Source organism: Oncorhynchus mykiss, chromosome 19, assembly GCF_013265735.2.
Source record: "Oncorhynchus mykiss isolate Arlee chromosome 19, USDA_OmykA_1.1, whole genome shotgun sequence".
Lineage (NCBI taxonomy): Eukaryota > Metazoa > Chordata > Actinopteri > Salmoniformes > Salmonidae > Oncorhynchus > Oncorhynchus mykiss.
The window spans coordinates 15,996,431-16,020,424 of NC_048583.1; the positions used below are offsets into that span (position 1 = coordinate 15,996,431).

The 23,994-nt window shown below is 41.9% G+C and overlaps 2 protein-coding genes across 6 annotated transcripts in view; one reads left to right on the forward strand and one right to left on the reverse strand.

Moving 5' to 3' along the window:
• LOC110498461 (zinc finger and SCAN domain-containing protein 2) overlaps positions 1-23,994 on the reverse strand; it is a 771,911-nt gene that overhangs the window by 327,274 nt on the left and 420,643 nt on the right. The window lies entirely within an intron of this gene.
• LOC110498491 (zinc finger protein 473 homolog) lies at positions 10,284-23,436 on the forward strand. Of its 2 annotated transcripts, none has more exons than XM_021575139.2 (7): positions 10,284-10,570; positions 11,936-12,066; positions 12,274-12,438; positions 15,735-15,887; positions 16,472-16,583; positions 16,807-16,928; positions 19,640-23,436. In XM_021575139.2, the coding sequence occupies exons 1-7, from the start codon at positions 10,288-10,290 to the stop codon at positions 20,672-20,674; spliced, it is 2,001 nt and encodes a 666-aa protein (XP_021430814.2). In that variant the 5' UTR covers positions 10,284-10,287; the 3' UTR covers positions 20,675-23,436. The 2 variants fall into 2 exon arrangements, with proteins under 2 accessions (XP_021430814.2, XP_036809588.1); XM_036953693.1 differs by lacking the exon at positions 19,640-23,436 and adding an exon at positions 17,457-17,829.

Consider the following 23,994-nt stretch of genomic DNA (forward strand, 5'->3'; position numbering starts at 1 on the left):
TTTCCCTGGGATGTGGCAGAATCGGTCACTGGAAACTGAGTGGGTGGCCAAACACTGCTTTAGAGGCCATCAGGTCAATGAGTGCGGAAAAATGCACACACTAATACGATTATTGCAGACAATCAGATTAATATAGTTCGATTAAAACGAGAAGAACGATTTCCCTAATAATGCTGTTTACATGGACGCATCTGAAATTAGGCTACCTGATGGCACTCTGATGTACAGAAAATGGGCGATCAAAGTAAACGTTCTACCACAGCGAAATTTATTTTTGGGAGGCATTTTTGATTCTGAGTTCGGACATATAACGTTTGTATGTGAAAACGACTTGTAAGACGTATACATTCCGTTGTTTCCGACGCATTTAATTCGCGTTAAAGACGGTGGCTCACTAGGCTGGTGCTAGCACATGCGCAGATGAAATACACAGCTGGAACCCAAATGTAAGTAATTTCGACATCCCAGCGCTGGGTCAATATTGGCCAAAAACAGCATTGGGTTAATTCAACCCAACGGGTTTGAGTTGTGCATCTAACCCAGCACCTTGGGTTGAGTGCTTGACCCAACTGCTAGGTAAATTAGACTATTTTGCTGGGTTAAACAACCCAGTGTGTTGGATTGGACATAAACACAGCACATTAGGTTTGGGGATTGACCCAGCAGCTGGGTAATTATTTATGTAATCCTTATTTTCAGTGTCATCCCAATTATAATGTTGCTTGCATATTTTTGCTGTCTATACCATTTGCACCCCCTCCCTTTCCTACACACACAATCAAGATACAATGTTGAATTTAAAATGATTAATTTGCATTGCCTGCATTTCAGAACATACATCCCAGAATGCCAGAGAATGATCAATGGACAAGAATATATTCATTTTTAAATAGCACATTGAAACAAAGCACTATTGTCTAAATATGTGTTATTTCACAAGATAAGATTTCATAAGATAATATTGATTATTCAAATGTAGTTATATTATTTCATGAACCAAACAGTCCAAACATCAGACTAAAGACTAAGCTCAACTGGATGTGCCCCCTCAGATTGTGCCCCCTCAGATTGCAATGTTTTAAGTGGTGTTAACACAGATCCATCTGTAAGACAGTGCCAGAGCTGATCAATAGATATTCACATGCACTGACACTCTTCAGCTATTTTAGGTGACAACACACACACGCACGCACGCACGCACGCACGCGCGCACACACACACACACACACACACACACACACACACACACACACACACACACACACACACACACACACACACACACACACACACACACACACACACAATAATGGTCTACCTTTGGGTCGAGTTAAAACATTGTTAGACAAGTATAAAATATTACAAATGAAGATCACTACTAAAGGACATGGACTAGTGACTCATTACTTAAGTAATAACTGCACACACACACCATTTATTTTGTATACTTTATAGCAATTTATATCAATCAACACCCAATCCCTGTTTGATGCCTACATCTTCCACTCATTTGGGGCTCATAGGTTCATTTACACAACGCTAACCACTGACACAAGTGGATTAATTGTTTGACTGGGCTCATGGGAAACATGAAATGCCGGTACAATTTTATAAATACCTACTGACAACTTGTTCATTCGACATGGTGGGATCTGTCTGTGTCATTCAAATTAATTATGTGAGAAATGGTAGTGGAAACTCTTCGGTGGGGGTTTATCGGTGGTTGGCATCCAACGTTATGGCGCATTACTGTCACCTACTGTACTAGAGTGTGGGCCAAGGGCAGGAAGAATCTAAATCCTACCTGCCAGCCCCGTTGCTCTTAAAAAAGATAACAAAATATTTGAGACTATATCTAATGATGTTCTACTCAATGTACTCTTTAAACTAATGTCTTGTTTCTCCCTCATACTAGATCTCAGCCTCTCGCTTTCCCTCTGATACTGTCCACACTGTAGCAATACCTGCTCCACGGTCTCTGTTTCCTGGCAATAATCACACTTTCCTGTTGGATGCTTTCCTATCACATGTAAGGTCTTATTCAACTGGCTGTGTCCCACCCTTAATGTTGTAAATATAGCCTCCTCTCTTCTGTCTCTTCCTGCCGTCCTCCCCTCCCCGACTTTCCTCTGTACTTGAAATAAATGCCTGCCCTTAGTATCTCTATTCCACTGCTCCTGCCATCTCTGCACAATCACTGTCCATATCAGGCTTTTTGCCTCTGCCTTGCTCATTGAAACTACAACATCAGCATCCCTACTTCTACGCGCTTGTTTAGCCAGTACATCAACTGCCTCGTACCCCTCCACCCCCACATGGGCTGGGACTAAAGTAAATCTTATCTGTATACCCATCTGTCCATCTGTAGCACCTCATACAGCAGATCTTGTCTGCTATGTGACCGAAAGGACTGGAGACTCATCAACACTGCACATGAATCAGAGCAAATAACTACTCTGTCTGGCTTGACTTCCTCCACCCACTGCAAGGCCAACAGCTCCGCCTTATATACAGCCAGATAATCTGTAATATGTTTTCTGACTTCCACACCACATACCCGCACTACAAATGCTGACTCAGTGCGTCCTGACCTTGGATCTTTTGAACCATCACTGTAAATGGCCACAAAGTATCCAGACGTCTCTTAAACAAATCAGATGGATCAACGCCCTCCCTATCTTTCTGTAATCTCTCCAACACTTCTAGATCAACTACTGGAGGCGGGAGTAGCCATGGAGGATTTACAGGAATAGCTACCGTTGGACTAAACTCCCCTCCATACAGTCCCATCTCCTTCGCCTGGGTATTACCCACCCATCCAAAGCTTGTGTTCTGTTTTCGCTCATGTTCCCAGCATGCCTGTAAAATCCCTTTTGTAGGATGAGACACCCCATGTCCCTGTAGGTTGACCCAATAATTCATTGCCAGCTGCTGTATCCTAATCTGCAATGGTATATCCCCCATCTCCACTGGGGACGTCCGATGTCCCACTACATATTCTGAGTCCTTGGCCCTGTATGACATCTAGCCTTTCCAATGATGTCCTGGCTGCTGAACCATACGCTATACTGCCATAGTCTATTACAGATCGGATCAATGCATCATACATGGTCCTCAATGAGGAATGCCCAGCCCCCTACTCCTTCCCTGTCAGACAGTGCATCACATTTAGCACCTTCTTACACGGAACCCAAACCGTCTGCGCGCGTGCACCATTGTGCGCTATCATGCATAAATGTATTTTGTCCCCCCACACCAAACGCGATCATGACACGCAGGTTAAAATATCAAAATAAACTCTGAACCAATTATATTAATTTGGGGACAGGTAGAAAAGCATTAAACATTTATGGTAATTTAGCTAGCTAGCTTGCACTTGCTAGCTAATTTGTCCTATTTAGCTAGCTTGCTGTTGCTAGGTAATTTGTCCTGGGATATAAACATTGAGTTGTTATTTTACCTGAAATGCACAAGGTCCTTTACTCCGCCAATTAATCCACACATAAAACGGTCAACCGAATCGTTTCTAGTCATCTCTATTCCTTCCAGGCTTTTTCTTCTCTTGACTTTATATTGCAATTGGCAACTTTCATAAATTTGGTGCATTACCGGCACTGGCCTTGTTCGTCTTTCAGTCACCCACGTTGGGTGTAATCAATGTGTAGATGGCACTTTGGTAGCTGCTTCTATAAACCAATGAGGGGATAGGAGAGGCAGGGATCGCAGCGAGATCTGCGTCCGAAATAGAACTGTCTTCTATTTTATCCGTTGGCAAATGCAGATGCTCATTGGCGCGTGCGACGAGTGTGGTGCACGCAACGCGAGCGTGTAGTCAGCCTGTTACACTTTCCCACCACTCTCTCAATGTGTTCTGCCCAGGTCAGTCTAGTGTCAAAGTACACCCCTAGGAACCTGAAGGCCCCCACTCTCTCCAAGTTTCTCCCATATATAACCTCAAGCATACCTCATCTCCCACCTTCCTCCTGGTAAAGAACACTGTCCGAGTTCTTTACAGAGAACCTGAATCCCCACATGAATGCCCACTGCTTTACCTCATCAATTGCTTCCTGTACTTTCCTGACTATATATGGCACATTTTTTTCCACTCTTCCATAAGGCCTCATCATCTGCAAATAACAACCTCCTAAAAATCCGTCTGTACCTGAGTGTAAACATCATTGATCATGATTGAAAACAACAGAGGACTAATCACGCTCCCCTGTGGTGTACCTGTTATCCACCAGGTAGCTGCCTGACAGAGACTTTCCCACCCTCACCTAGATAGACCGTCCAAACAGGAAATCCTTTGTTATTCCTATTACCCCCATAATGTCAAGCTTGATTAACAACCCCTCCTTCCACATTGTTACGAATCCCTTTTGGCCCGACAGTCTAGGGGAGATGGTAACGAGACCCGTAACATAACTCATGCAAATTATAATAGTGAAAAAGTAAAAGTGAGAACGAAATAACCACGACAACTGAAATCTACCGTCAAACTCGGGGTTTATTGGAAAACACACGGTAATGGGGGGAGCAGGAAAAGGGGCTGAGCTGGACCCAAGGAAAGAAATAATAAGGATTCAAAAACACCCCTAAGCTAGACTAGCCTATTTCAACAACAGCTAACTAACCAACCAAAAAATACAGTGGGTGGTCCGCCCAGTTCTAACTAGTGTATTTAACAAAGTTTACCTACGGGTAGTGTATGCCCATGGGCGACTTGTCTTGCTTCCCCCTTTTCCCACCAGCAAACAAACACAAACACCATAACCAAAAACAATACTCACAGGTGAGGACAAAGTGATATGGAGGTGCTCAAACAAAAGAGAGGTCAATACACAAAGAGAGAGTGAAACAGAGAGACCTACAGACATGGGTCCATAGTACTGGGTCCATAGTTTCCCTTCCCTTCCTGAACCCACTCTGATGTGGCAATACGATAGCTTGTTGGCCTTGTTGGGTCCTTCCCTGGCTTCCGGATTGGTAACACTACTGCCTCCTTCCAACTGCCTGGTAGTTTCCCCTCCTCTCACACTGTGTTGTACAACACCAAAACCTTACCCAGTGCCTCATCATTAAGATGGGACAACATAACATAGCACACCTCATCTTTCCCAGGTGAAGTTAACCCAGCCTTACCTATTGCCCTTTTCACCCCTGCTATGGTAAATGGTTCATACAACGCATAATTTACATCCTCCCTCCTATCCAGCACTCCAGGATGCTCTCCCTCCTCCTCTGCCAAATTTGCCACGCTAAGTGGAAACTCCTCCCACTACAACTCGGGAACGCATGCAGTTTATTTGGCTACAGATTAAATAAATGATGATGAGCTTCACAGGGTGGTGAATGTGCAAGATGCTCCTTTCCAATAAATATTGAGGGTCTTATTCTGGTGACATGATGATTAATTCTTGGCCGCCGTTTGACAAAATTATATCCCTCTTATCCATAATAATCTCATGATGTAGATAGCCTACCTCCACTGTATGTGCGAGCTGTGCTAAAACCAGAGTGGGCACATTTGCTATATAACGCAGCAGTTGTGACAAAACCATCAGTAGAGTTGAAAATGTGATGGAAACCCATTTAACTTGTATACATTTTTATTAGGTTCATGGAAATTTAACAGCAATAGTGATTTGTATGTGCATTACGGCATCATGCACAGACTTTTATCTGCAAAAAGTATGTTTGATGGAAACATCTCCAGCGGGGAAATGCGCTTATTGTTTTGTGCAGATTTTGGAATATTCGTAATGAAAATCTGTCGCAAATTGAATGGAAACCTACCTAATGTCTAGGAGTGTGCAGTGATACATAACATGTTTTGGAATGCTGTTCCTTTCATTCAAGTTTTAAAAATGATATCATCTCATTTCCACATCAATCTTCCTATTCCTATCCATTATTTAAACTTACAGGCTGCAAGTAAAAGAAGGACTTTCTGGTCTCATGTCTTGTAGACTGGTGTTGGGAGGACCACTGGCAGAAGTCTTAAAGTGAGGTCACCCTGTGTATCAGGAGAGACGAATGTTTAGTGAATAACTTGATTGTTTCAGGCAAACGATGAATGAGCAACTGACGCACCACCAGCAAGGTCTTTTCAAACTAGACTTGCACTTCAAAGAGAAGGTCTTGGGCCTGCTTCTCTCGGTTGGCGAAGCAAAGTTTTGGGGTCTTGAAGATCGCTACTACTTATGAACACCGAGGAAAAATCAAGTTGGATATTCGCGCTTTCAAACCTCAATAGCTTTCAAGCCATTTGAGCCACAGACTCCAAATACTTGTCATGATGTTGAAAAAATTGCGCACAACATTGCACAGGTCTTATTTTCACGATTTGGACATTGATTCGCTTTCCAAGGCTTCTAAACTTGTGGAAATGTGAGCAAAATGTTATATTCCTAGTTGAATTAGTTAGGGAGCATAAACAAAGTACAAACTTTTTTTTACATTCGAATTTCAATAGCACCTTGGTCATGTGACCTACTTGACTCAAACAAGGTTCAGAGTGTCCACTGACGACCCTTCTATATTGCACATCCTTTGGTTTGTTCATTTTCATCTCACACATTTTTACATGAACCATAAAGGAAAAGGGCAAAGTACAAGAGTCATGTTATTAATTGTCCAAAGCAGGGATGGTGAGTGAGCTAGGAAGGTAGGCTGCAGTGGCTTTGCTGGTCAATACATATACTGAACATGTAACCACAGTAATGGTGGCCAGAAAATCAATGAATAAAGATTGAATATTGACAAATTAAACAGAAATTGTAGACAATTAATCTTTTCCAACATGTCAACAGACACTTTACTTCAAATAAGTACGAAACATTTCACAGTATTAACTTTCTCTTTATCCCTGGTTGATGTACATTTCAGAGCCTCTTCAGTGTGGATGGGGTATAGCATACATTTTCAATAACAAAGACAACACTTCCTATTTGTGTTGTTCACTCGGAACTCTTTTGTCTTCATTCCTAGGCACAGCACATGGAACCACTGTTTGCACGCAAAACATTCAATCTAAAGCAAAACAAAGCCTAACACGTTATAAATAATATCAAATATCAATGCAGTATGACAAATTAGCCATCCATTGTGTTATATCATATATTGTCTTACATGCCGTCACTGTTGTCAAAAGATTATAAACATGTTAAATAAAGTTACTAGTCAGTCTTTGGGCCACATCCAGGTTCTTTATCAGTGGCACACATGAAGCAGTTGGCTTTGTTGAACTCTGAAATCATAGGCATGAACTGAACTGTGTGGCTGTCCCACACAACCACATAAAAATAAAGAATTTACATTTACTTTGAATTAAATGTCATTACATACCAGACATTCTAAGTATATCATCAGCCATTTCTTTTCGCAGTTGCTCCTTGTGTTTTTGTGAAGGTTCTATATCGATTTGGGAGGGGATGTTGGGGAAGTTCTGTGCATCTTCCTTGGCCATCTACACCAAAAAATAAAATATAGTTTTTGACCTAATTGTCACATAACAGCTTGTTATTCATTGTTCATTCATAATTCATTGTTGAAAATATAACTATCAAACCTGCATTACAAAGACCCCACAGCTGAAGGTGTCCTGCTGCATGGTGTGAGTTATTTCCCCTACTTTCCACTTTATGTCCAGAGAGAAGAGAAGTATTCTCTTTTTTATGTAAACATAATGGAATTATGATTAGTTATAGGCAAATGAATACACAGGCCAAAACTGTATGCTGATTTCCTTATCACTATGATCTAGTAGAGGTCATTTCCTTTATGCCCCATTCTACACACAGCCTAAATTATAGGGACTGAACCATTTACAGGAGAACAATAAAAGTAGCATATAGGATCCAACCCTATCACAGAGTGAATAAATGGAGAGTGTTTGTAGACTTTAAGAAAAAATATTAAGTGACAGTTTCATCAGTACATGCTTAAAGAAAGTCATATCACAAAGATCACAGATGACAGTAGCCTCCAACACTCTATTCAACCAAATGGATGCAGTCTATCACAGTGCCATACGATTTGTCACCAAAGCCCCATATACTACCCACCACTGCGACCTGTACGCTCTCGTTGGCTGGCCCTCGCTTTCATACTCGTCGCCAAACCCACTGGCTCCAGGTCATCTACAAGTCTCTGCTAGGTAAAGCCTTATCTCAGCTCACTGGTCACAATAGCAGCACCCACCAGCAGGTATATCTCACTGGTCACCCCCAAAGCCAATTCTTCCTTTGGCCGCCTCTCCTTCCAGTTCTCTGCTGCCAATGACTGGAACGAACTGCAAAAATCTCTGAAGCTGGAGACTCACATCTCCCTCACCAGCTTTAAGCACCAGCTGTCAGAACAGCTCACAGATCACTGCACCTGTACATAGCCCATCTGTAAATAGACCATCCAACTACCTCATCCCCATACTGTATTTATTTATTTATCTTGCTCCTTTGCACCCCAGTATCTCTACTTGCACATTCATCTTCTGCACATCTACCATTCCAGTCTTTAATTGCTATATTGTAATTACTTCACCATCATGGTCTATTTATTGCCTTTACCTCCCTTATCCTACCTCATTTTCACATACTGTATATAGACTTTTTCTACTGTATTATTGACTGTATGTTTGTTTATTCCATGTGTAACTCTGTGTTGTTGTATGTGTTTAACTGCTTTACTTTATCTTGGCCAGGTCGCAGTTGCAAATGAGAACTTGTTCTCAACTAGCCTACCTGGTTAAATAAAGGTTAAATAAGATTTTAAAAATCAATAAAACAGTGCCCATCAAGTCTGACAATAGAGAATGAATTTTAAGCACCAATGTGTGTTAAAGTGTGTTTGTCAAAATAATATCTGAAAATGTCAGTTGTTGAACATAATACTTCTATTTGCAATAGCAATTGATGATATATGCAGTTTATTCCATGTATCAACACTACATGTAGGACAGACATTCCCACATACAGTATACACATACATAGAGGCATATTTCAGCTATGATTTTACCATTCAGAATCCAGAATGGATATGACAATGGGGCCAGCACAGGACGTAATACACCCTTACAACAATCTACTTTTTGATCTTCTTGACTTCTTATCTGGTAAACTGCTACCGTGTGTCAAGAAAAGAGCCCCAATTTGGGGTTAGTGTTCTCCAGTAAAAAAGGTCTGGTTTAGATTAAAAACTATTCCCCTGTGTCCCCATTCATAGGGGCTTGAGAGACTAGTCAGTGGGAGAATTGAGTTGGCACTTTATTGGCCCAAACACCCACAAGGTTGAGGTTACTCATGGACAGTAATTAGTAACTATCTATTTTGTTTGCATTGTGTCTTCTGATTGTCCAAGAATAGAATCCAAAGTGTTAGGAAATATTTGTTCCCATAAATACAAATGAGGATGTCTCTCCTCATACCTCTGGCACTTTAGTCAGACAGCCAGACTGTGTAAAAACTTTATGATGGGAACGGAAACGGAGTTCCCATTGACTAAGCACCATGGAGACCAATCAGAAGAGAATACATACAGCTCAAGGGTGCCAATTGAAAGTCAAGGGGTGTGTCTATTACTCTCTCTTTACAGAGAACCCCTGTGGTTCAAGTCAAGAGCTTCCCTTCCCCTTTCAGTCTGCTCTGTGCATGCCTGAAGGTGACAGAGCCAGCAGCCAAGAGAGTTTTTCACAGTATGTCATAAAACATTATTACACGCATGAATGTATGTAAAATGCTAATATATATATTAGATCCAGTACAATGTAATAACTATAGTCCACACAAACGTGTGAGATGAAAATGGACAAACTAAAGGGTGTGCAATGTGTAGGCCCACTGAGTGGACATTCTGAACCTTGTTTGAAGTCAATAGGTCATATGACCAAAGAGTTATTGACATTCAAAAATGTCGACAAAAAAAGTGTGTTTTTTTAGTGGTGTATACATTTTGTGGGTTAGATGGTGGTGCAATTTATTTTCTCAATTTCCCCTCATTTTTCGTGACAAAATGTGCAATTCACACTCCGACCTGTGAAAGGCAACAATAACCAACACAGCGACCAGTCTACCGGAAACTCAAACGAAGAAGAAATAAACAGAAAGTGAACAGTGACTAAGAACAATTTCCATTTGAGCGTTTTCATTGTTATTTGGACGTTTATTAACACCCTGGAACTCAATAGATGACTCATTTAACTGCACAGCACAACATACTTGCAGCGTGTAGTGTTTAATACGCGCTGGAGACTGGACTTGTTTGATAGATGTTTTCTAGGTAACGCTAACAATGGCTAACTGTATGGTTTTTCACACTCAAATGGCCTCCATCATGGAGGTGCTAGCGAATGCAGCTGTAGCAGAGATCTGTAAACTCGTAGACGACGACTATGCAGTGTTTCGTTTGGAAATAACTCAAAGCCAGAAAGAAAACAGGGGATTGCGAAGGAAACTACAGCTACTGGAAATGAAAGTGGCACGGGAGCGCGCAGAGAGGACAATGAGAGAGCGCGTCCTCGCCAGTCGTCCCAGTAGTGTCAAGATCCTCGACCGACACAGAGGAATGGCAAGAGGTACATTTTGCATAACAGTGTGTTGTGGACATTATTATATTGCACACTGCATTATTATATTGCAGTGTACATACAGCCTTACCCATGGATCTTGGGTCCATGAAAGGAGGTATCAGCCTACTCAGTGACACCCACAAATTACAATTCTGAAGAGTTTGTAGACATATTTGCGTCGTAGATCTTATTGTGGAACTGTGGGAAATCACCTCACCTTTCAGCCTATCCCATAAGGTGGCGCACAATTGGCCTAGCGTCATCCGGGTTAGAGTTTAGCCGGCTAGGCCGTCATTGTAAATAAGAATTTGTTCTTAACTGACTTGCCTAGTTAAATAAAGGTTAAATAAATATTGTGCCTATTTAATATTCACATTGCAATGTACATCCTTACTTATGGATCTTGGGTCCATAAAAAGGGGAATTAGCCTATTCCGTGACACCTACAGAACACAACTGTGAATAGTTTAAACAAATATTAGCATTGTGGAACTTATAACTGTGGGAAATCACCTCATTATACAGCCTATTCCGTACCAAGATCATAGGTATAAGGGTGCACATTGCAAAATGCTTTTCAATACAATAGACTGAATAGCGATGTGATTTCCCACAGTTAAACACAATAAGAGCTACACCGCTAATATTTGTGTAAACTTTTCAGAATTGTAATCTGTGGTTGTCACTGAGTAGGCTGATACCTATGGATCTTGGGTCCATGACATGGGGTAAGGCTGTACAGTGCATATAAGTACGCCTTCAATGCACTTATGAAGTCTACAACCACAGTGCGATTAACATATTTTGTTGCGTTAAACTAAATTGTATTTTGTTGAATTTAAAATACATTCCAACCTTGTTTAGAATGATCTAGTCCAATTGTGGCATGATTCCACTATTTTTATCATTTTGCATCAATGGGGGACTTTCAGTTTGAAGGCGAACAACCACTATTGTTGCTCATGCTAATATTGTTCATGATACACACACATTTTTCAGAAGGCCAAGGCTGTGCAGCCTGTCGCCATTCATATATAGCGCACTGCCTCTTCCCTGTTCCCTTCTGCATGTGTTACCTAGAATTGGGTCTAGTTCACTTTCTGGATAGTATGCAATAAATCCCCTGATTACTTAACTATCTTGCAATGACACAATATCATATTCTAACCAGATTCTTGATTACTGCATTTCCTATTATTTCCTCAATGAAAACAATGTGATGCAAGTAACAATACATTGATCAATACAAAGCATATTAAAAAGTTATGAAAAGTGTTACCGTGCCAATTCTAGACAGTATCAATAGTGAACAATATATCGTTGTTCATTGACAGTGCCTACCTCTTTCCCCCCCCAATCACTCTCTCTCAGGTGAAGGACATCTCACTGGAGGCTACAGGAGCTCTGTGAAGCCAGCGGGACACAATACATGGAGAGATGACCAACCAATCACTGTTGATGAGGGGAGTGGAACCTCAACCCAGAACGTTATCATGCTAGAGGTTTGTGTAATAGTGGTGCATTAAAAATTACGGTTAATTTGACTAACATTTGGCAAGTTTATTTCATAAAGGCTCCCCTTAGCTATTCACTTGCTTACATGTACATCCTTATTTATCTGCCATAGGGGAGCTTGTGAGACTTCCCTATGACATTGTTATTCAATTCAACCCATGTACTGGTAATAACCTCCTCTCTTCTTGTGTCAGTCTGCAGACGCAGAGGCTGCAGGTCCTGGAGTCAAGCAGGAGAGGTCTGAAGGAGAGGAGGACACACAGCACAGCAGAGACATCCAGGCTGGAGCGCCCCCTGTAAGCACAGAGGAACCCACCACTGTCCCAGCACAGCCCAGGACCCGACGCAGCATCACGGAGGTCAGTGGAACGCTGAACGCCGTCCTCAAGTCAGAGATCGACACCAAGACTTTAACTGTGACACACAGGCTCTTAGACACAGGTTCTGACCACAGATCAGACCCAGAGAGACTTGGGCGGGGGAGACTGGGCTGTCCTCCTGCTCCCGGTTCTGACTACTTACCGGTATTTCACCAGAGGATGGTTCATTGCCGTGGGGATGGTGATGATGACGCGATAGACACTGGTGGTGATGATCCGTCTTGTTCTTACACTACAGAGATGGACCCTGGCAACATATCCTTGGGTTTAGAGACACAGACTGATCTGTCTAGAGGGGACTGGAACCAGTACAGTAGTAGTGTATACTCTGAAGGGTGCCTAGATGAGAAAGAGGAGGTTATAGTGGTAGATGAGGTGGCTGTGAAAGTAGAGGGCGTCATTCCTCCCACATGGAATGCAGATAGGTCCCTAGGAAACAGACACTCACAAGGCAGAGATTTCTTAGATTACAGGGAAAGCTTAGAGACAAATCCAAATGTTGAGACCCACTCCCCTTCACACGCATTCAGTGATCGCGACCCAGTGTCCACGTCGATGGGACCTTCCGATTCACACGCCCGAGTCCCTTTTGATCAGGTATTGAACTCAAAGGACCAAATGGCCAAGGCTCGGGGAGGGGGAGCAACATCAGGCAATAGTCAAGAGAAACGGTTCCTCTGCATGTTCTGTAACAAAGGCTTCAGCTGCTCCCAGAATGTGGAGATCCACCAGAGAGTCCACACAGGAGAGAAACCTTACAGCTGCCCCCAGTGTCACATGCGCTTCGCCCAGTCTGGCAGCCTGAAGCGGCACCAGAGGGTCCACACAGGGGAGAAACCCTACAGCTGCCCCCAGTGTGAGAAGAGGTTCTCTCGCCAACACCTGCTGAAGACGCACCTGAAGGTTCACACGGGAGAGAGGCCGTACGCCTGTACGCACTGCGGGAAGAGGTTCTCAGAGAGGAGCTCCCTCCGGATACACCAGCAGAAAAATCATTCCACTCTATAACATAGAAAGTTTGTTTAGATCAAACCCTGCAATAAATATAGACTCAGCGACATGACTTAGATGCACAAAGTAAACAGCGGTAGTGGGTCAATTTCTACAACAACAATGAGCGTTGATGCACAAGGCTAAACTTCTCTGATGTTTTGGTCCTGCACCTTGTAGCAGCGTGAAGCGAACCCATGTGCAGATACTCTTTGTGACTGTGTGAGACCATCACGCTCATCACAATATCTGTGGTTCTGCTCGTGGCAACCACATAACAAGTCTTCCTTTTAAAGACAGGTTCATTTTCATTGTTGTCAGAATAACAGATTTCAGTGTTGAATATTCCTGGGTAGAATATTGCAGTCAGGCATTGTGTGATACACATATAATTACAGTGCCTTCAGAAAGTATTCAAATCACTTTACTTTTTCCACATTTTGTTGTCACTGGCCTACACACAATACCCCATAATGTGAAAGTGGAATTATGTTTTTAGACATTTTTACAAATGAATAAAAAATTAAAAGCTGAAATGTATTGAGTCAATACGTATTCAACCCCTTTGTCATGGATAGCCTGAATAAGTTCAGTAGTAAAAATGTGTCACATAAGTTGCATAGTGTTTAACATGATTTTGAATGACTTCCTCGTCTCTGTCACACATACAGATAATTGTCAGGTCCCTCAGTCGAGCAGTGAATTTCAAACACAGATTCAACCACAAAGACCAGGAAGGTATTCCAATGCCTCACAAAGAAGGGCACATATTGGTAAATGGGTCAAATAAAAATAAAAGCAGGCATTGAATATCCCTTTGAGCATGGGGAAGTTATTAATTACACTTTGGATGGTGTATCAATACACCCAGTCACTAAAAATATACAGGCATCTTTCCTAACTCAGTTGCCGGAGAGGAAAGAAACCACTCAGCGTCTTCACCATGAGGCCAATGGTGACTTTGAAACAGTTACAGCGTTTAATGGCTATAGGAGAAAACTGAGGATGGATGAAAGGCATTGTATTTACTCCACAATACTAACCTAATTGACAGAGTGAAAAGAAGGAAGCCTGTACATACAAATATTCCCAAACATGCATCCTGTTTGCAAATGGGCACTAAAGTAAAACTGCAAGAAATGTGGCTAAGAAATGAACTTTGTTCTGAATACAAAGCGTTATGTTTGGGGCAAATACAAAACAACCCATAACTGAGTACCACACTACATATTTTCAAGCATGGTGGTGGCTGCATCATGTTATGGGTGTGCTTGTCATCGGCAAGGAATTAGTTTTTTATCTTTTAAAGAAACAGAATAGAGCTAAGAAAAGGCAAAATCCTAGAGGAAAACCTGGGTCAGTCTGCAACAGACACTGGGAAATGAATTCACCTTGCAGCAGGACAACAACCTTAAACACAAGGCCAAATATATGCTGGCGTTGCATACCAAGACGACATTGAATGTTCCTGAGGGGCCTAGTTACAGTTTTGACTTCAATCTGCTTGAAAATCGATGGCAAGACTTGAAAATGTCTATCTGTCTAATGATCAATAACCAATTGGACAGAGCATGAAGAGTATGTTTTAAGGATAATGTGAAAATATTGTACAATCCAGGTGTGCAAAGCTCTCAGTGACATACCCAGAAAGAATCAAAGCTGTAATCGTTGCCAAAGGTGAATCTAACATGTTTTGACTCGGGTTGAATACTTATCTAATCAAGATATATTTGTGTTTTTTTTAATTTGAAAACATTCCTGAGACACTTAATGAGAAAATGAATACAGTTCATCAAGTACATGCAGATTTGTTGTTGACTTGTGTGTGTGGTTTTCATATGGTGTATTTAACTTGTTTTCTGTTTAATAAACACAAAATGGGACTTTTCATTCTAAGACTTTCATTGAGACTCTCTTTAGTATACATCACATCTGATCTCACCCTATTCTGCACACATACAACAGTGCTTTATAACCAGTATATACTTACTAAATATACTTACACATACCCACACACTAACAAACACCTACTGTCCACGTCATTATAGTTTAGTCAGGTTTGTCTGATGATGACTTTTGACTTATCATAGCTGACAAATTTTTACCCACAACATCATATTTATGTCCACCATGATGGGTTTAACAGTAATGAAGTCATTCTGTAACTACAGCAAAGCACTCACATGTAGTGGGGATAGGTAAACAACCCATGTTGAAAGTGTATATGTGTGTATGTACCTGAGGGAGTGTATGTCTGTGTAATCTGTATCACCTGTCACTTCCAGGAGGAGGAGGGTCCAGAGGTGCTGCTGGTGAAGGAGGAGGGTTGGGGGAACCCTGAGGGGACCATGGTCATAGAGGACAACCAGACTACACCACCTTCTGAAATCACAGAGGAACCAGCTGAGCAGCACAGGACCACACACAGTCTCCCTGAGGTGAGCCCACGGTGAACTACTGTCTCTCAGAGTAGGAGTACTGATCTAGGATCAGTTTAGCCTTTTAGATTATATGGAAAGATCCTAGATCAGCACTCCTACTCTGAGATTATTTTGTGGATACGGGCCCAGCTATTGATTAATTTTGTCTTAAGTGTGGGACCATGCCTTTAAATTATCTAACCATTTTTATTTAACATTTATTTAGCTAGGGAAGTTAGTTAAGAACAAATTCTTATTTTACAATGACAACCTACCCCAGCCAAACCCTCCCCTAACGATGCTGGGCCAATTGTACGCCGCCCTATGGGACTTCTGATCACGGCCAGTTGTGATACAGCCTGGGATCGAACCAGGGTCTGTAGAGACGCCTCTAACACTGCATCTCAGTGCCTTAGACTGCTGCGCCACTCGGGAACCATTAGAGTGTCAAGTAATCAAATCAACTAACACTTTTGCATAGTATCAAATTAACTTGCATAGTACTCATAGCAATCCCTCATTACCCAATCAGAAGATGCTCCATAGCAGGGTGCTCATATCAGATTTCTTGATCCAACATCCTCTCACTCTGTATCTTACAGCCAGTAGACATGGAGGATGGGAAGCCTGATCTGCTGCTGGTCAAAGAGGAGACGATAGAGGATGGACGAGAGAGCACTGACCTGCTGAGTGGACTAAAGATGGGGGAGCAAGGTAAGGGAGAAATACATATAGCCTACATACAGTAATAGATCTTAATTGGGAATAGTGATGCACCTGGCTATAGTGTTTTCTTCATTCATAAAATTAAATCAATACAACTTATGTTTACATACAAAAACGCATAATGTCTTAACTTTACCAGGTGATTGACCAGGTAAAGACACTCCATACGTAGAGTTCTCTCAGTCATGCTTTGTAAACCCTCTTCCTACAGGTGGTTGGCTGGAGGCTAACAGAGGAGACTGGGCAGCCATCATGGATACCCAGACGGGTGCAGCCAAGGGCCCAGCGGATAACATCACTGATCAGGCCAGGACCAGAGATGACATATTGGAGGTCAGTGGATGTGACACTGTCCTCAATTCTGGGCTGGGGAACAACACTGTTAACCACAACCAGAAACATACAGTCGAACAAAAAACAACAACCAAACTTAGTCGACAAGACAAGACAGGCTGAGACCAGGGCAGGGTGTAGATTTGGTCTGCGGGGACATGTCCATATACGGCTGGAGAGCACAGACAGACTCAGCTCGCGATGCTGTTTCATGCTCCTATAGTTGTGATTCAGTGAGACTGAGAATTACTGTCAGGTTAACCCCCTAACAGGTGCTGCCTTCAGCCTGCCTTCTATAGGATCTAGCAACTGGAACATGGACCCTGCTACAACACAGACACTCCCTGGCCTTCGTCCTCCTCACACTCTCCTTATGTTAAACCAGACCTCAGACAATGCCAGTGCCTCAACACTAAATGGCTACACAAGCCCATTGACAGTAGTAGTAATGCTATCAGTAGATCCGGTGGCAAAGAGAAGCGCTTCCCTGGTTCATTCTGTGGGAAAGCCTTCAGTTTCCCCAAACAGGTGGAGATCCACCAGAGGATGCACACAGGGAAGAAAGAATTTGGCTGCCACCTGTGTGAGAAAAGGTTATCCTAGCAGCACGACCTGAAGAGGCATCTGAAGGTCCACACAGGAGAGAGGCCATTCACCTGTACGCACTGCAGGAAGAGGTTCTCAGAGAGGAGCTCACTCTGGATTTGTCAGCAGAAAATGTGTAGAGTATAGTGAGTGACATGTAATATTAGTTCGTTTTTAGTTAATTCTGTTGGTTTTAGATGTACAGTTGAAGTCGGAAGTTTACATACATCTTAGCCAAATACATTTAAACTCAGTTTTTTCACAATTCCTGATATTTAATCCTAGTAAACATTCCCTGTCTTAGGTCAGTTAGGATCACCACTTTATTTTAAGAATGTGAAATGTCAGAATAATAGTAGAGAATGTTTTTCTTTCATCACATTCCCAGTGGGTCAGAAGTTTACATAGACTCAATTAGTATTTGGTAGCATTGCCTTTAAATTTTTTTACTTGGTCAAACGTTTCGGGTAGTCTTCCATAAGCTTCCCACAATAAGTTGGGTGAATTTTGGCCCATTCCTCCTGACAGAGCTGGTGTAACTGAGTCAGGTTTGTAGGCCTCCTTGCTCGCACACGCTTTTTCAGTTCTGCCCACACATTTTCTATGGGGTTGAGGTCAGGGCTTTGTGATGGCCACTCCAATACCTTGACTTTGTTGTCCTTAAGTCATTTTGCCACATCTTTGGAAGTATGCATGGGGTCATTGTCAATTTGGAAGACCCATTGACGACCAAGCTTTAACTTCCTGACTGATGTCTTGAGATGTTGCTTCAAAATATCCACATAATTTTCCTTCCACATGGCTTTTTTAGGGTGGTTTTGGAGCAGTGGCTTCTTCCTTGCTCAGCGGCCTTTCAGGTTATTTCGATATAGGACTCGTTTTACAGTGGATATAGCATCTTCACAAGGTCCTTTGCTGTTGTTCTGGGATTGATTTGCACTTTTCGCACCAAAGTACGTTCATCTCTAGGAGACAGAACACGTCTCCTTCCTGAGCGGTATGACGGCTGTGTGGTCCCATGGTGTTTATACTTGCGTACTATTGTTTGTACAGATGAACGTGGTACTTTCAGGTGTTTGGAAATTGCTCCCAAGAATGAACCAGACTTGTGGTTGTGGAGGTCTTGCCTGATTTCTTTAGATTTTCCCATGATGTCAAGCAAAGAGGCACTGAGTTTGAAGGTAGTCCTTGAAATACATCCACAGTTACACCTCCAATTGACTCAAATGATGTCAATTAGCCTGTCAGAAACTTCTAAAGCCGTGACATCATTTTCTGGAATTTTTCAAGCTGTCTGTTTAAAGGCACAGTCAACTTAGTGTATGTAAACTTCTGACCCACTGGAATTGTGATACAGTGAATTATAAGTGAAATAATCTGTCTGTAAACAATTGTTGGAAAAATGACTTGTGTCATGCACCAAGCAGATGTCCTATCCGACTTGCCAAAACTATAGTTTGTTAACAAGAAATTTATGGAGTGGTTGAAAAACAAGTTTTAATGACTCCAACCTAAGTGTATGTAAACTTCCAACTTCAACTGTATATTCTTCACTGATGAGTGACAACTTTGTCCCTTTTTAGATTGATACTGGTGTTTTAAAGTGAGATAAGGATGGTGCTGTAATTCATGTTTACTTGACAAGTAGTGAAGCTGTATGAAATGTAAATGTTGAACCTTTTCCAAAGTATCTTAACATTAAATCGAGGGTACCATATTTACAGAAAAGGTCAAGTGTTACCATAGTGAGAAAAGTTATTGCACCTGTCACATGTATTGTTTTGTGCAATAAAATTACTGAAATTCATGTTTTGTGATTGTATGACCATTTTGTTTAAATTAAATACAAAATTGACTCTCTGCTGACTGACCTGGTTATTTTTGTATCATTGCAGGGACTGAGTTGCTCTTATCTCAGTCGAACCAAAACATTATACTTAATTCTTTAATTAACACACAAGGACATTTTTTATAATAAACTCCAATGGCTCCATATTGTTAGGTACTTGAATCACAGTGTTAGAGATGGGCTTGACTGTGGTTAACATTTTATAATATCATGTCATGTTTCTATATGTACAGCAAAGAGTTTCTTATATGCTTTTCTGTACAATCTTTGTTTGCAGTCTGCAGTCCATGAAGACCTGCTTATATCCAGTGTTACTGGTGGGAGAGAGTGGACCTCTGAAGCAACTGATCACATACCCTGGCCCCGGATCAGAACCATGGATCAGGAGCCTTCAGTCTTCCTTCCCGAGTTGGAACAAGGACCCAACCAAGAGGGACAGAGACTCATCCACCACCACACAGAACACAACCAGTGGACAAGTGGATTGAACAACCTCAGTCCTGGTGGTCATCAGAGAGACCGAGGCTCCAGTCAGGGATCCAGTCTGCAGCCCAGACCCTTTTCTTCACAGTCTCAGTGCGGGGATGAAACCGGGCCTTGGGCTGATAGAGATAGACCCTCCTGTTCCTATGATACAAACACCACAGTATCCATGATGAACAGAGCAGGTTACCCTGGGTTTCAGCCTTCACAGAGAGTGACAGGAGACCAGAGTCTAACAGGAAGTCTGTCTTCTCCTTCAGGGTCTTATCTAATGACTCGTGACTGGGTTCATAGAAGGCCTGAACCTGTGTCTAGTCTTCCTCAGTTACCTCCTGGTTACCCCACCAATACAGACAGGGTCAGGATGGGCGTTCACAACAAGAGGTACCTAGCCTATAACACAGAACACAATTCCAACAACACCCCGACAATGGCTAGAGGTCAAGGAAGGAGTTCAAAGATTAACCACCTGAGGGTGGTGGTTCCTGCTTCTACCTCCTCTGGTGTCATTGGGTCACAACGTGGGAGGCCGAGCATTAAGGCAGACGCCGACAAGCTGTACATCTGCCCAACGTGTGGGAAGCGCTTTGCTAAAGCAAACTATGTGAAGGAGCACCAGACCATTCACACCAAGGAGAGGCCCTTCAAGTGTAAGCTGTGTTACAAGAGCTTCTCCTTCCTGAGTAACCTTATCAGACATAGGAGTGTCCACAATGGAGAGAAGCCATTCAGCTGTACCCAGTGTCACATGCGCTTTGCCCATGCTGGCAACCTGAAGAGGCACCAGAAGGTCCACACGGTAGAAAGTCTACAGCTGACCCCAGTGTGAGAAGAGGTTCTCCCACCAGCACCAGCTGAAGATGCACTTGAAGGTCCACACAGGAGAAAGGCCATTCACCTGTACACACTGCAAGATGTTCTCAGAGAGGAGCTACCTCAGGATACACCAGCAGAAAATGCACACAGCCCATGTATAGAGTATAGTGCATGTAATGTAGTAATAGTTAGTTTGTAGTTAATTCTGTTGGTTTTGGGTGTAGTAGGGAACTGGATGAGGTGACATGAGGGAAGGACGATTATGATGAGGTAGAGTAGATGATATGATGTTTGGTGTGAAGGTGTCTGTAAAAATGCTTTCCTGATGAAGAGTGAAACTGGCCCTTTAGTTTGATACTTGTGTTTTATAGTGAGGAAATGATAGTGCCTTAATTCATGTTTACTTACTTGTAATTACATTTTAGACATTTAGAAGACGCTCCTATCTAGAGCGACTTACAGGAGCAATTAGGGTTAAGTGCCTCAAGGTCTCATCAACAGATTTCTCACCTAGTCGTCATGGAGACTTGAACCAGTGACTTTTGGTTCTTAACTGCTAGGCTACCTGCCAGCTACTTGACATATAGTAGGGAAGATATGGACCAAACTTGTTTTTGCGTGGATTCTGAGACGCAGTTAGCTTTTAACAGCTAGGAAACACCGCTAACCAAACAACAGTGCTAGGTGGCTGTACTACAAAAACACCGGTCGTCGTCGTGGGAAAGACGCATTGTTAAAAACTTTTTGTAAACAACTGGTTGCAGTAAAGAGCCAACCTGGATACTAAGGAGATCCAGAGGGAAATCGACGAGTATCAACAGCTTTACGCTATGGAGGAACAACATACTCCATGGAAAGATCCAGCTACCTCACAAAATAACCCCCCCCAAAAAGACATTCAGCTACAGAAAGACGATTTACTTACCGTTTAAGTAGAGGCTAGTGCTCTGGCTGGAATCCATGCAACACTGGAAAAGTTGTATGAGGAAGTAGCAGGGCTGAGGGGGGAGTCTGGAGTTTAGCCAGAGTAAAATATTAATGCTCCATGGAGAGAACAAGACACTCACAGCCAAGGTAAAAATCCACAATTCCAACATGGATTGTCAACTTAGGAAAAACAGAGTGATGAGGGAGTCGCTCCTAGACATACAAAGTCATAGCATGCGTGAAAATCTAATATTTTCTCGGATTCCTGAGGACGCATCCAATAATCCAGAGGGCGTGATCAGATAATTCATGCAGTCCGCCTTGAAACTTCCTCTAGAGGCTGTAAACAAGGTGTCTTTCCACCGAGTACACAGACTTGGTGCTCAGAGTGACAAGACCAAGGGTCCCTGACAGATCATCGCAAAATGTGAACGCTACCAACAAAAGGAGCTGATCAAAAGCAGGGGAAGGGAGCTTAAAGGGACCAAATTCGGTCCTATTGACCAATTTCCATGTGAGATAAATGAACGTTGTAAGAGGCTGTATCCTGTACGGAGGCAACAGAGGGAGAGGGGTAAGCGTGCCTTTCTCATTGTGGACAATCTCTTTATAGATGGACAGCTATTCGAGACAGCTCCATAACACCATGGCTGTACTAAATTCCACAGAGACTTCAGGTTACAAAAAAAAGAAAGTATGGGAACTGTAAATATGAACACACGTACTCAATTACATGCTCGCTTACACATACAGACTTATACAAATACACTTGATCTCGCTCTCTTTCACTCTTCTCTTTTCTCCCACTCTCCCTCTATTGTCAAACTGTTCTATAATTTAATGCTTCTTGTTTGGCTATATTTTCTATATCTTTGTCTACATGTTTACAACAAGCAAGGGGAAGATGGCAGAATAGGATCATTGGGGAATAATAACATATTGTACGGGATACATTTGTACTGTATTGAAGCCGTCTATAGTAATGCAAGATCTCTTTCAAAATCATGTGAAACGTCAATTGCTATGGAAATGCTGGGATGTGTTTTCAATGATGTAAAGGTAATTATGATACAATATGGATTGCAATTATCAACATGGATATTGTTAGGTTCTAATTCTCAGAGTAAGAAACTCAATGGACATTTATGAAAGCTTAACCAAGTTTATTCTGCTCAAAGGGTCAGTACAGCTGCATCAGACAAAAACATTTTCCACCACCACAAGTATATATACTCCAATTTAGGCACTCCCCCCTGACCTGACCTCAACCTCCTTGACACCTTATCCAAAGATCTCTAACCTTCTCCCCTAACACATTCCAAAGCCATCTGGCTCCTACAGATGACCATTAACTTCTGATGTAAAAATCAGTCTCTTTCCATCCTTAGATACTATACTTCTGAGTATAACAATGTTCCAAGTTTAACCCAGAATCAAACAATATTAAGGCTATACGCACTACATGTTACACACATAGACAAACATGCAAATTGGCAGGGTTATTTATTTGGACATCACACATAGTTTTAATCTTATACAGACATTGTACACACACTCACTAAATCACATCAAATATTATACATCAACCTACTCAGATTTACTACTCACATAATATCTTGTCTCAATTTTCTAACATCTGTGGCATTGGCTCCCAGGCAAACAGGCAACTGAATAAAACACATTTCTAGAAACAATTTCTTGAATTCTAAATATCAGACTTGAAAGCTCTAATTTTGACTGTCATAATAACAATGATGGCAGTAACTTTACAAGCACTAATTATGGTCAATTTAGACTGAGTATAATATCTAGTAAGGGGTGAAATAAGTATAGCCAGTTATAATTGTAACAGATAATAAAAAAAAAGATCAGTCTTTACATGGCTAACAAAAGGAATATAACATATACTATTTACAGGAAACTCACTCTACATCCTTAGATGAAGTTGGGTGGAAAAAGGAATGTGGTGGTGAAATAATATGCTGTCATGGACAAAGGAACTCAAAAGGTGTGATGATATTAATTAACAAAAACTTTGATCTGAATGTGCAAATAGTCAGGAATGATTCGTAAAGAAAGGTGGATCTTTTTGAACATGAAAGTGGACGAAAAAGAGATTTGGCTCATTAACGCCCACATCGGATAACTGTATAGGTGATAATGGTAGCGGGCCCTGGTCATATATGTTCCATTCCTTATATAGCCATTCTGTCTCAGCTCTGCAAAGTGGACAGCCTAGATGCTGCTAATAATGGAAATGTAATCATAGTCATGAGTTTAGCCCACACGTCGAAGTAGACATACTTGGTATTCATATCACAAAAGATATAAATAAGCTCTCCACAATGAATTTCAATAGAAAACTTGTAAAAAATAGACAAGATCCTGCAACCATGGAAAAATTGC

What these genes read in the sequence shown, in the direction of transcription:
- LOC110498491 (XM_021575139.2), top strand. Translation starts at nt 10,288, where the DNA reads ATGGCTAACTGTATGGTTTTTCACACTCAAATGGCCTCCATCATGGAG. An exon ending in CCCGACGCAGCATCACGGAG is followed by an intron (nt 12,439 to 15,734) that starts GTCAGTGGAACG and finishes TGTCACTTCCAG; the next exon opens with GAGGAGGAGGGTCCAGAGGT. An exon ending in ACTAAAGATGGGGGAGCAAG is followed by an intron (nt 16,584 to 16,806) that starts GTAAGGGAGAAA and finishes CTCTTCCTACAG; the next exon opens with GTGGTTGGCTGGAGGCTAAC.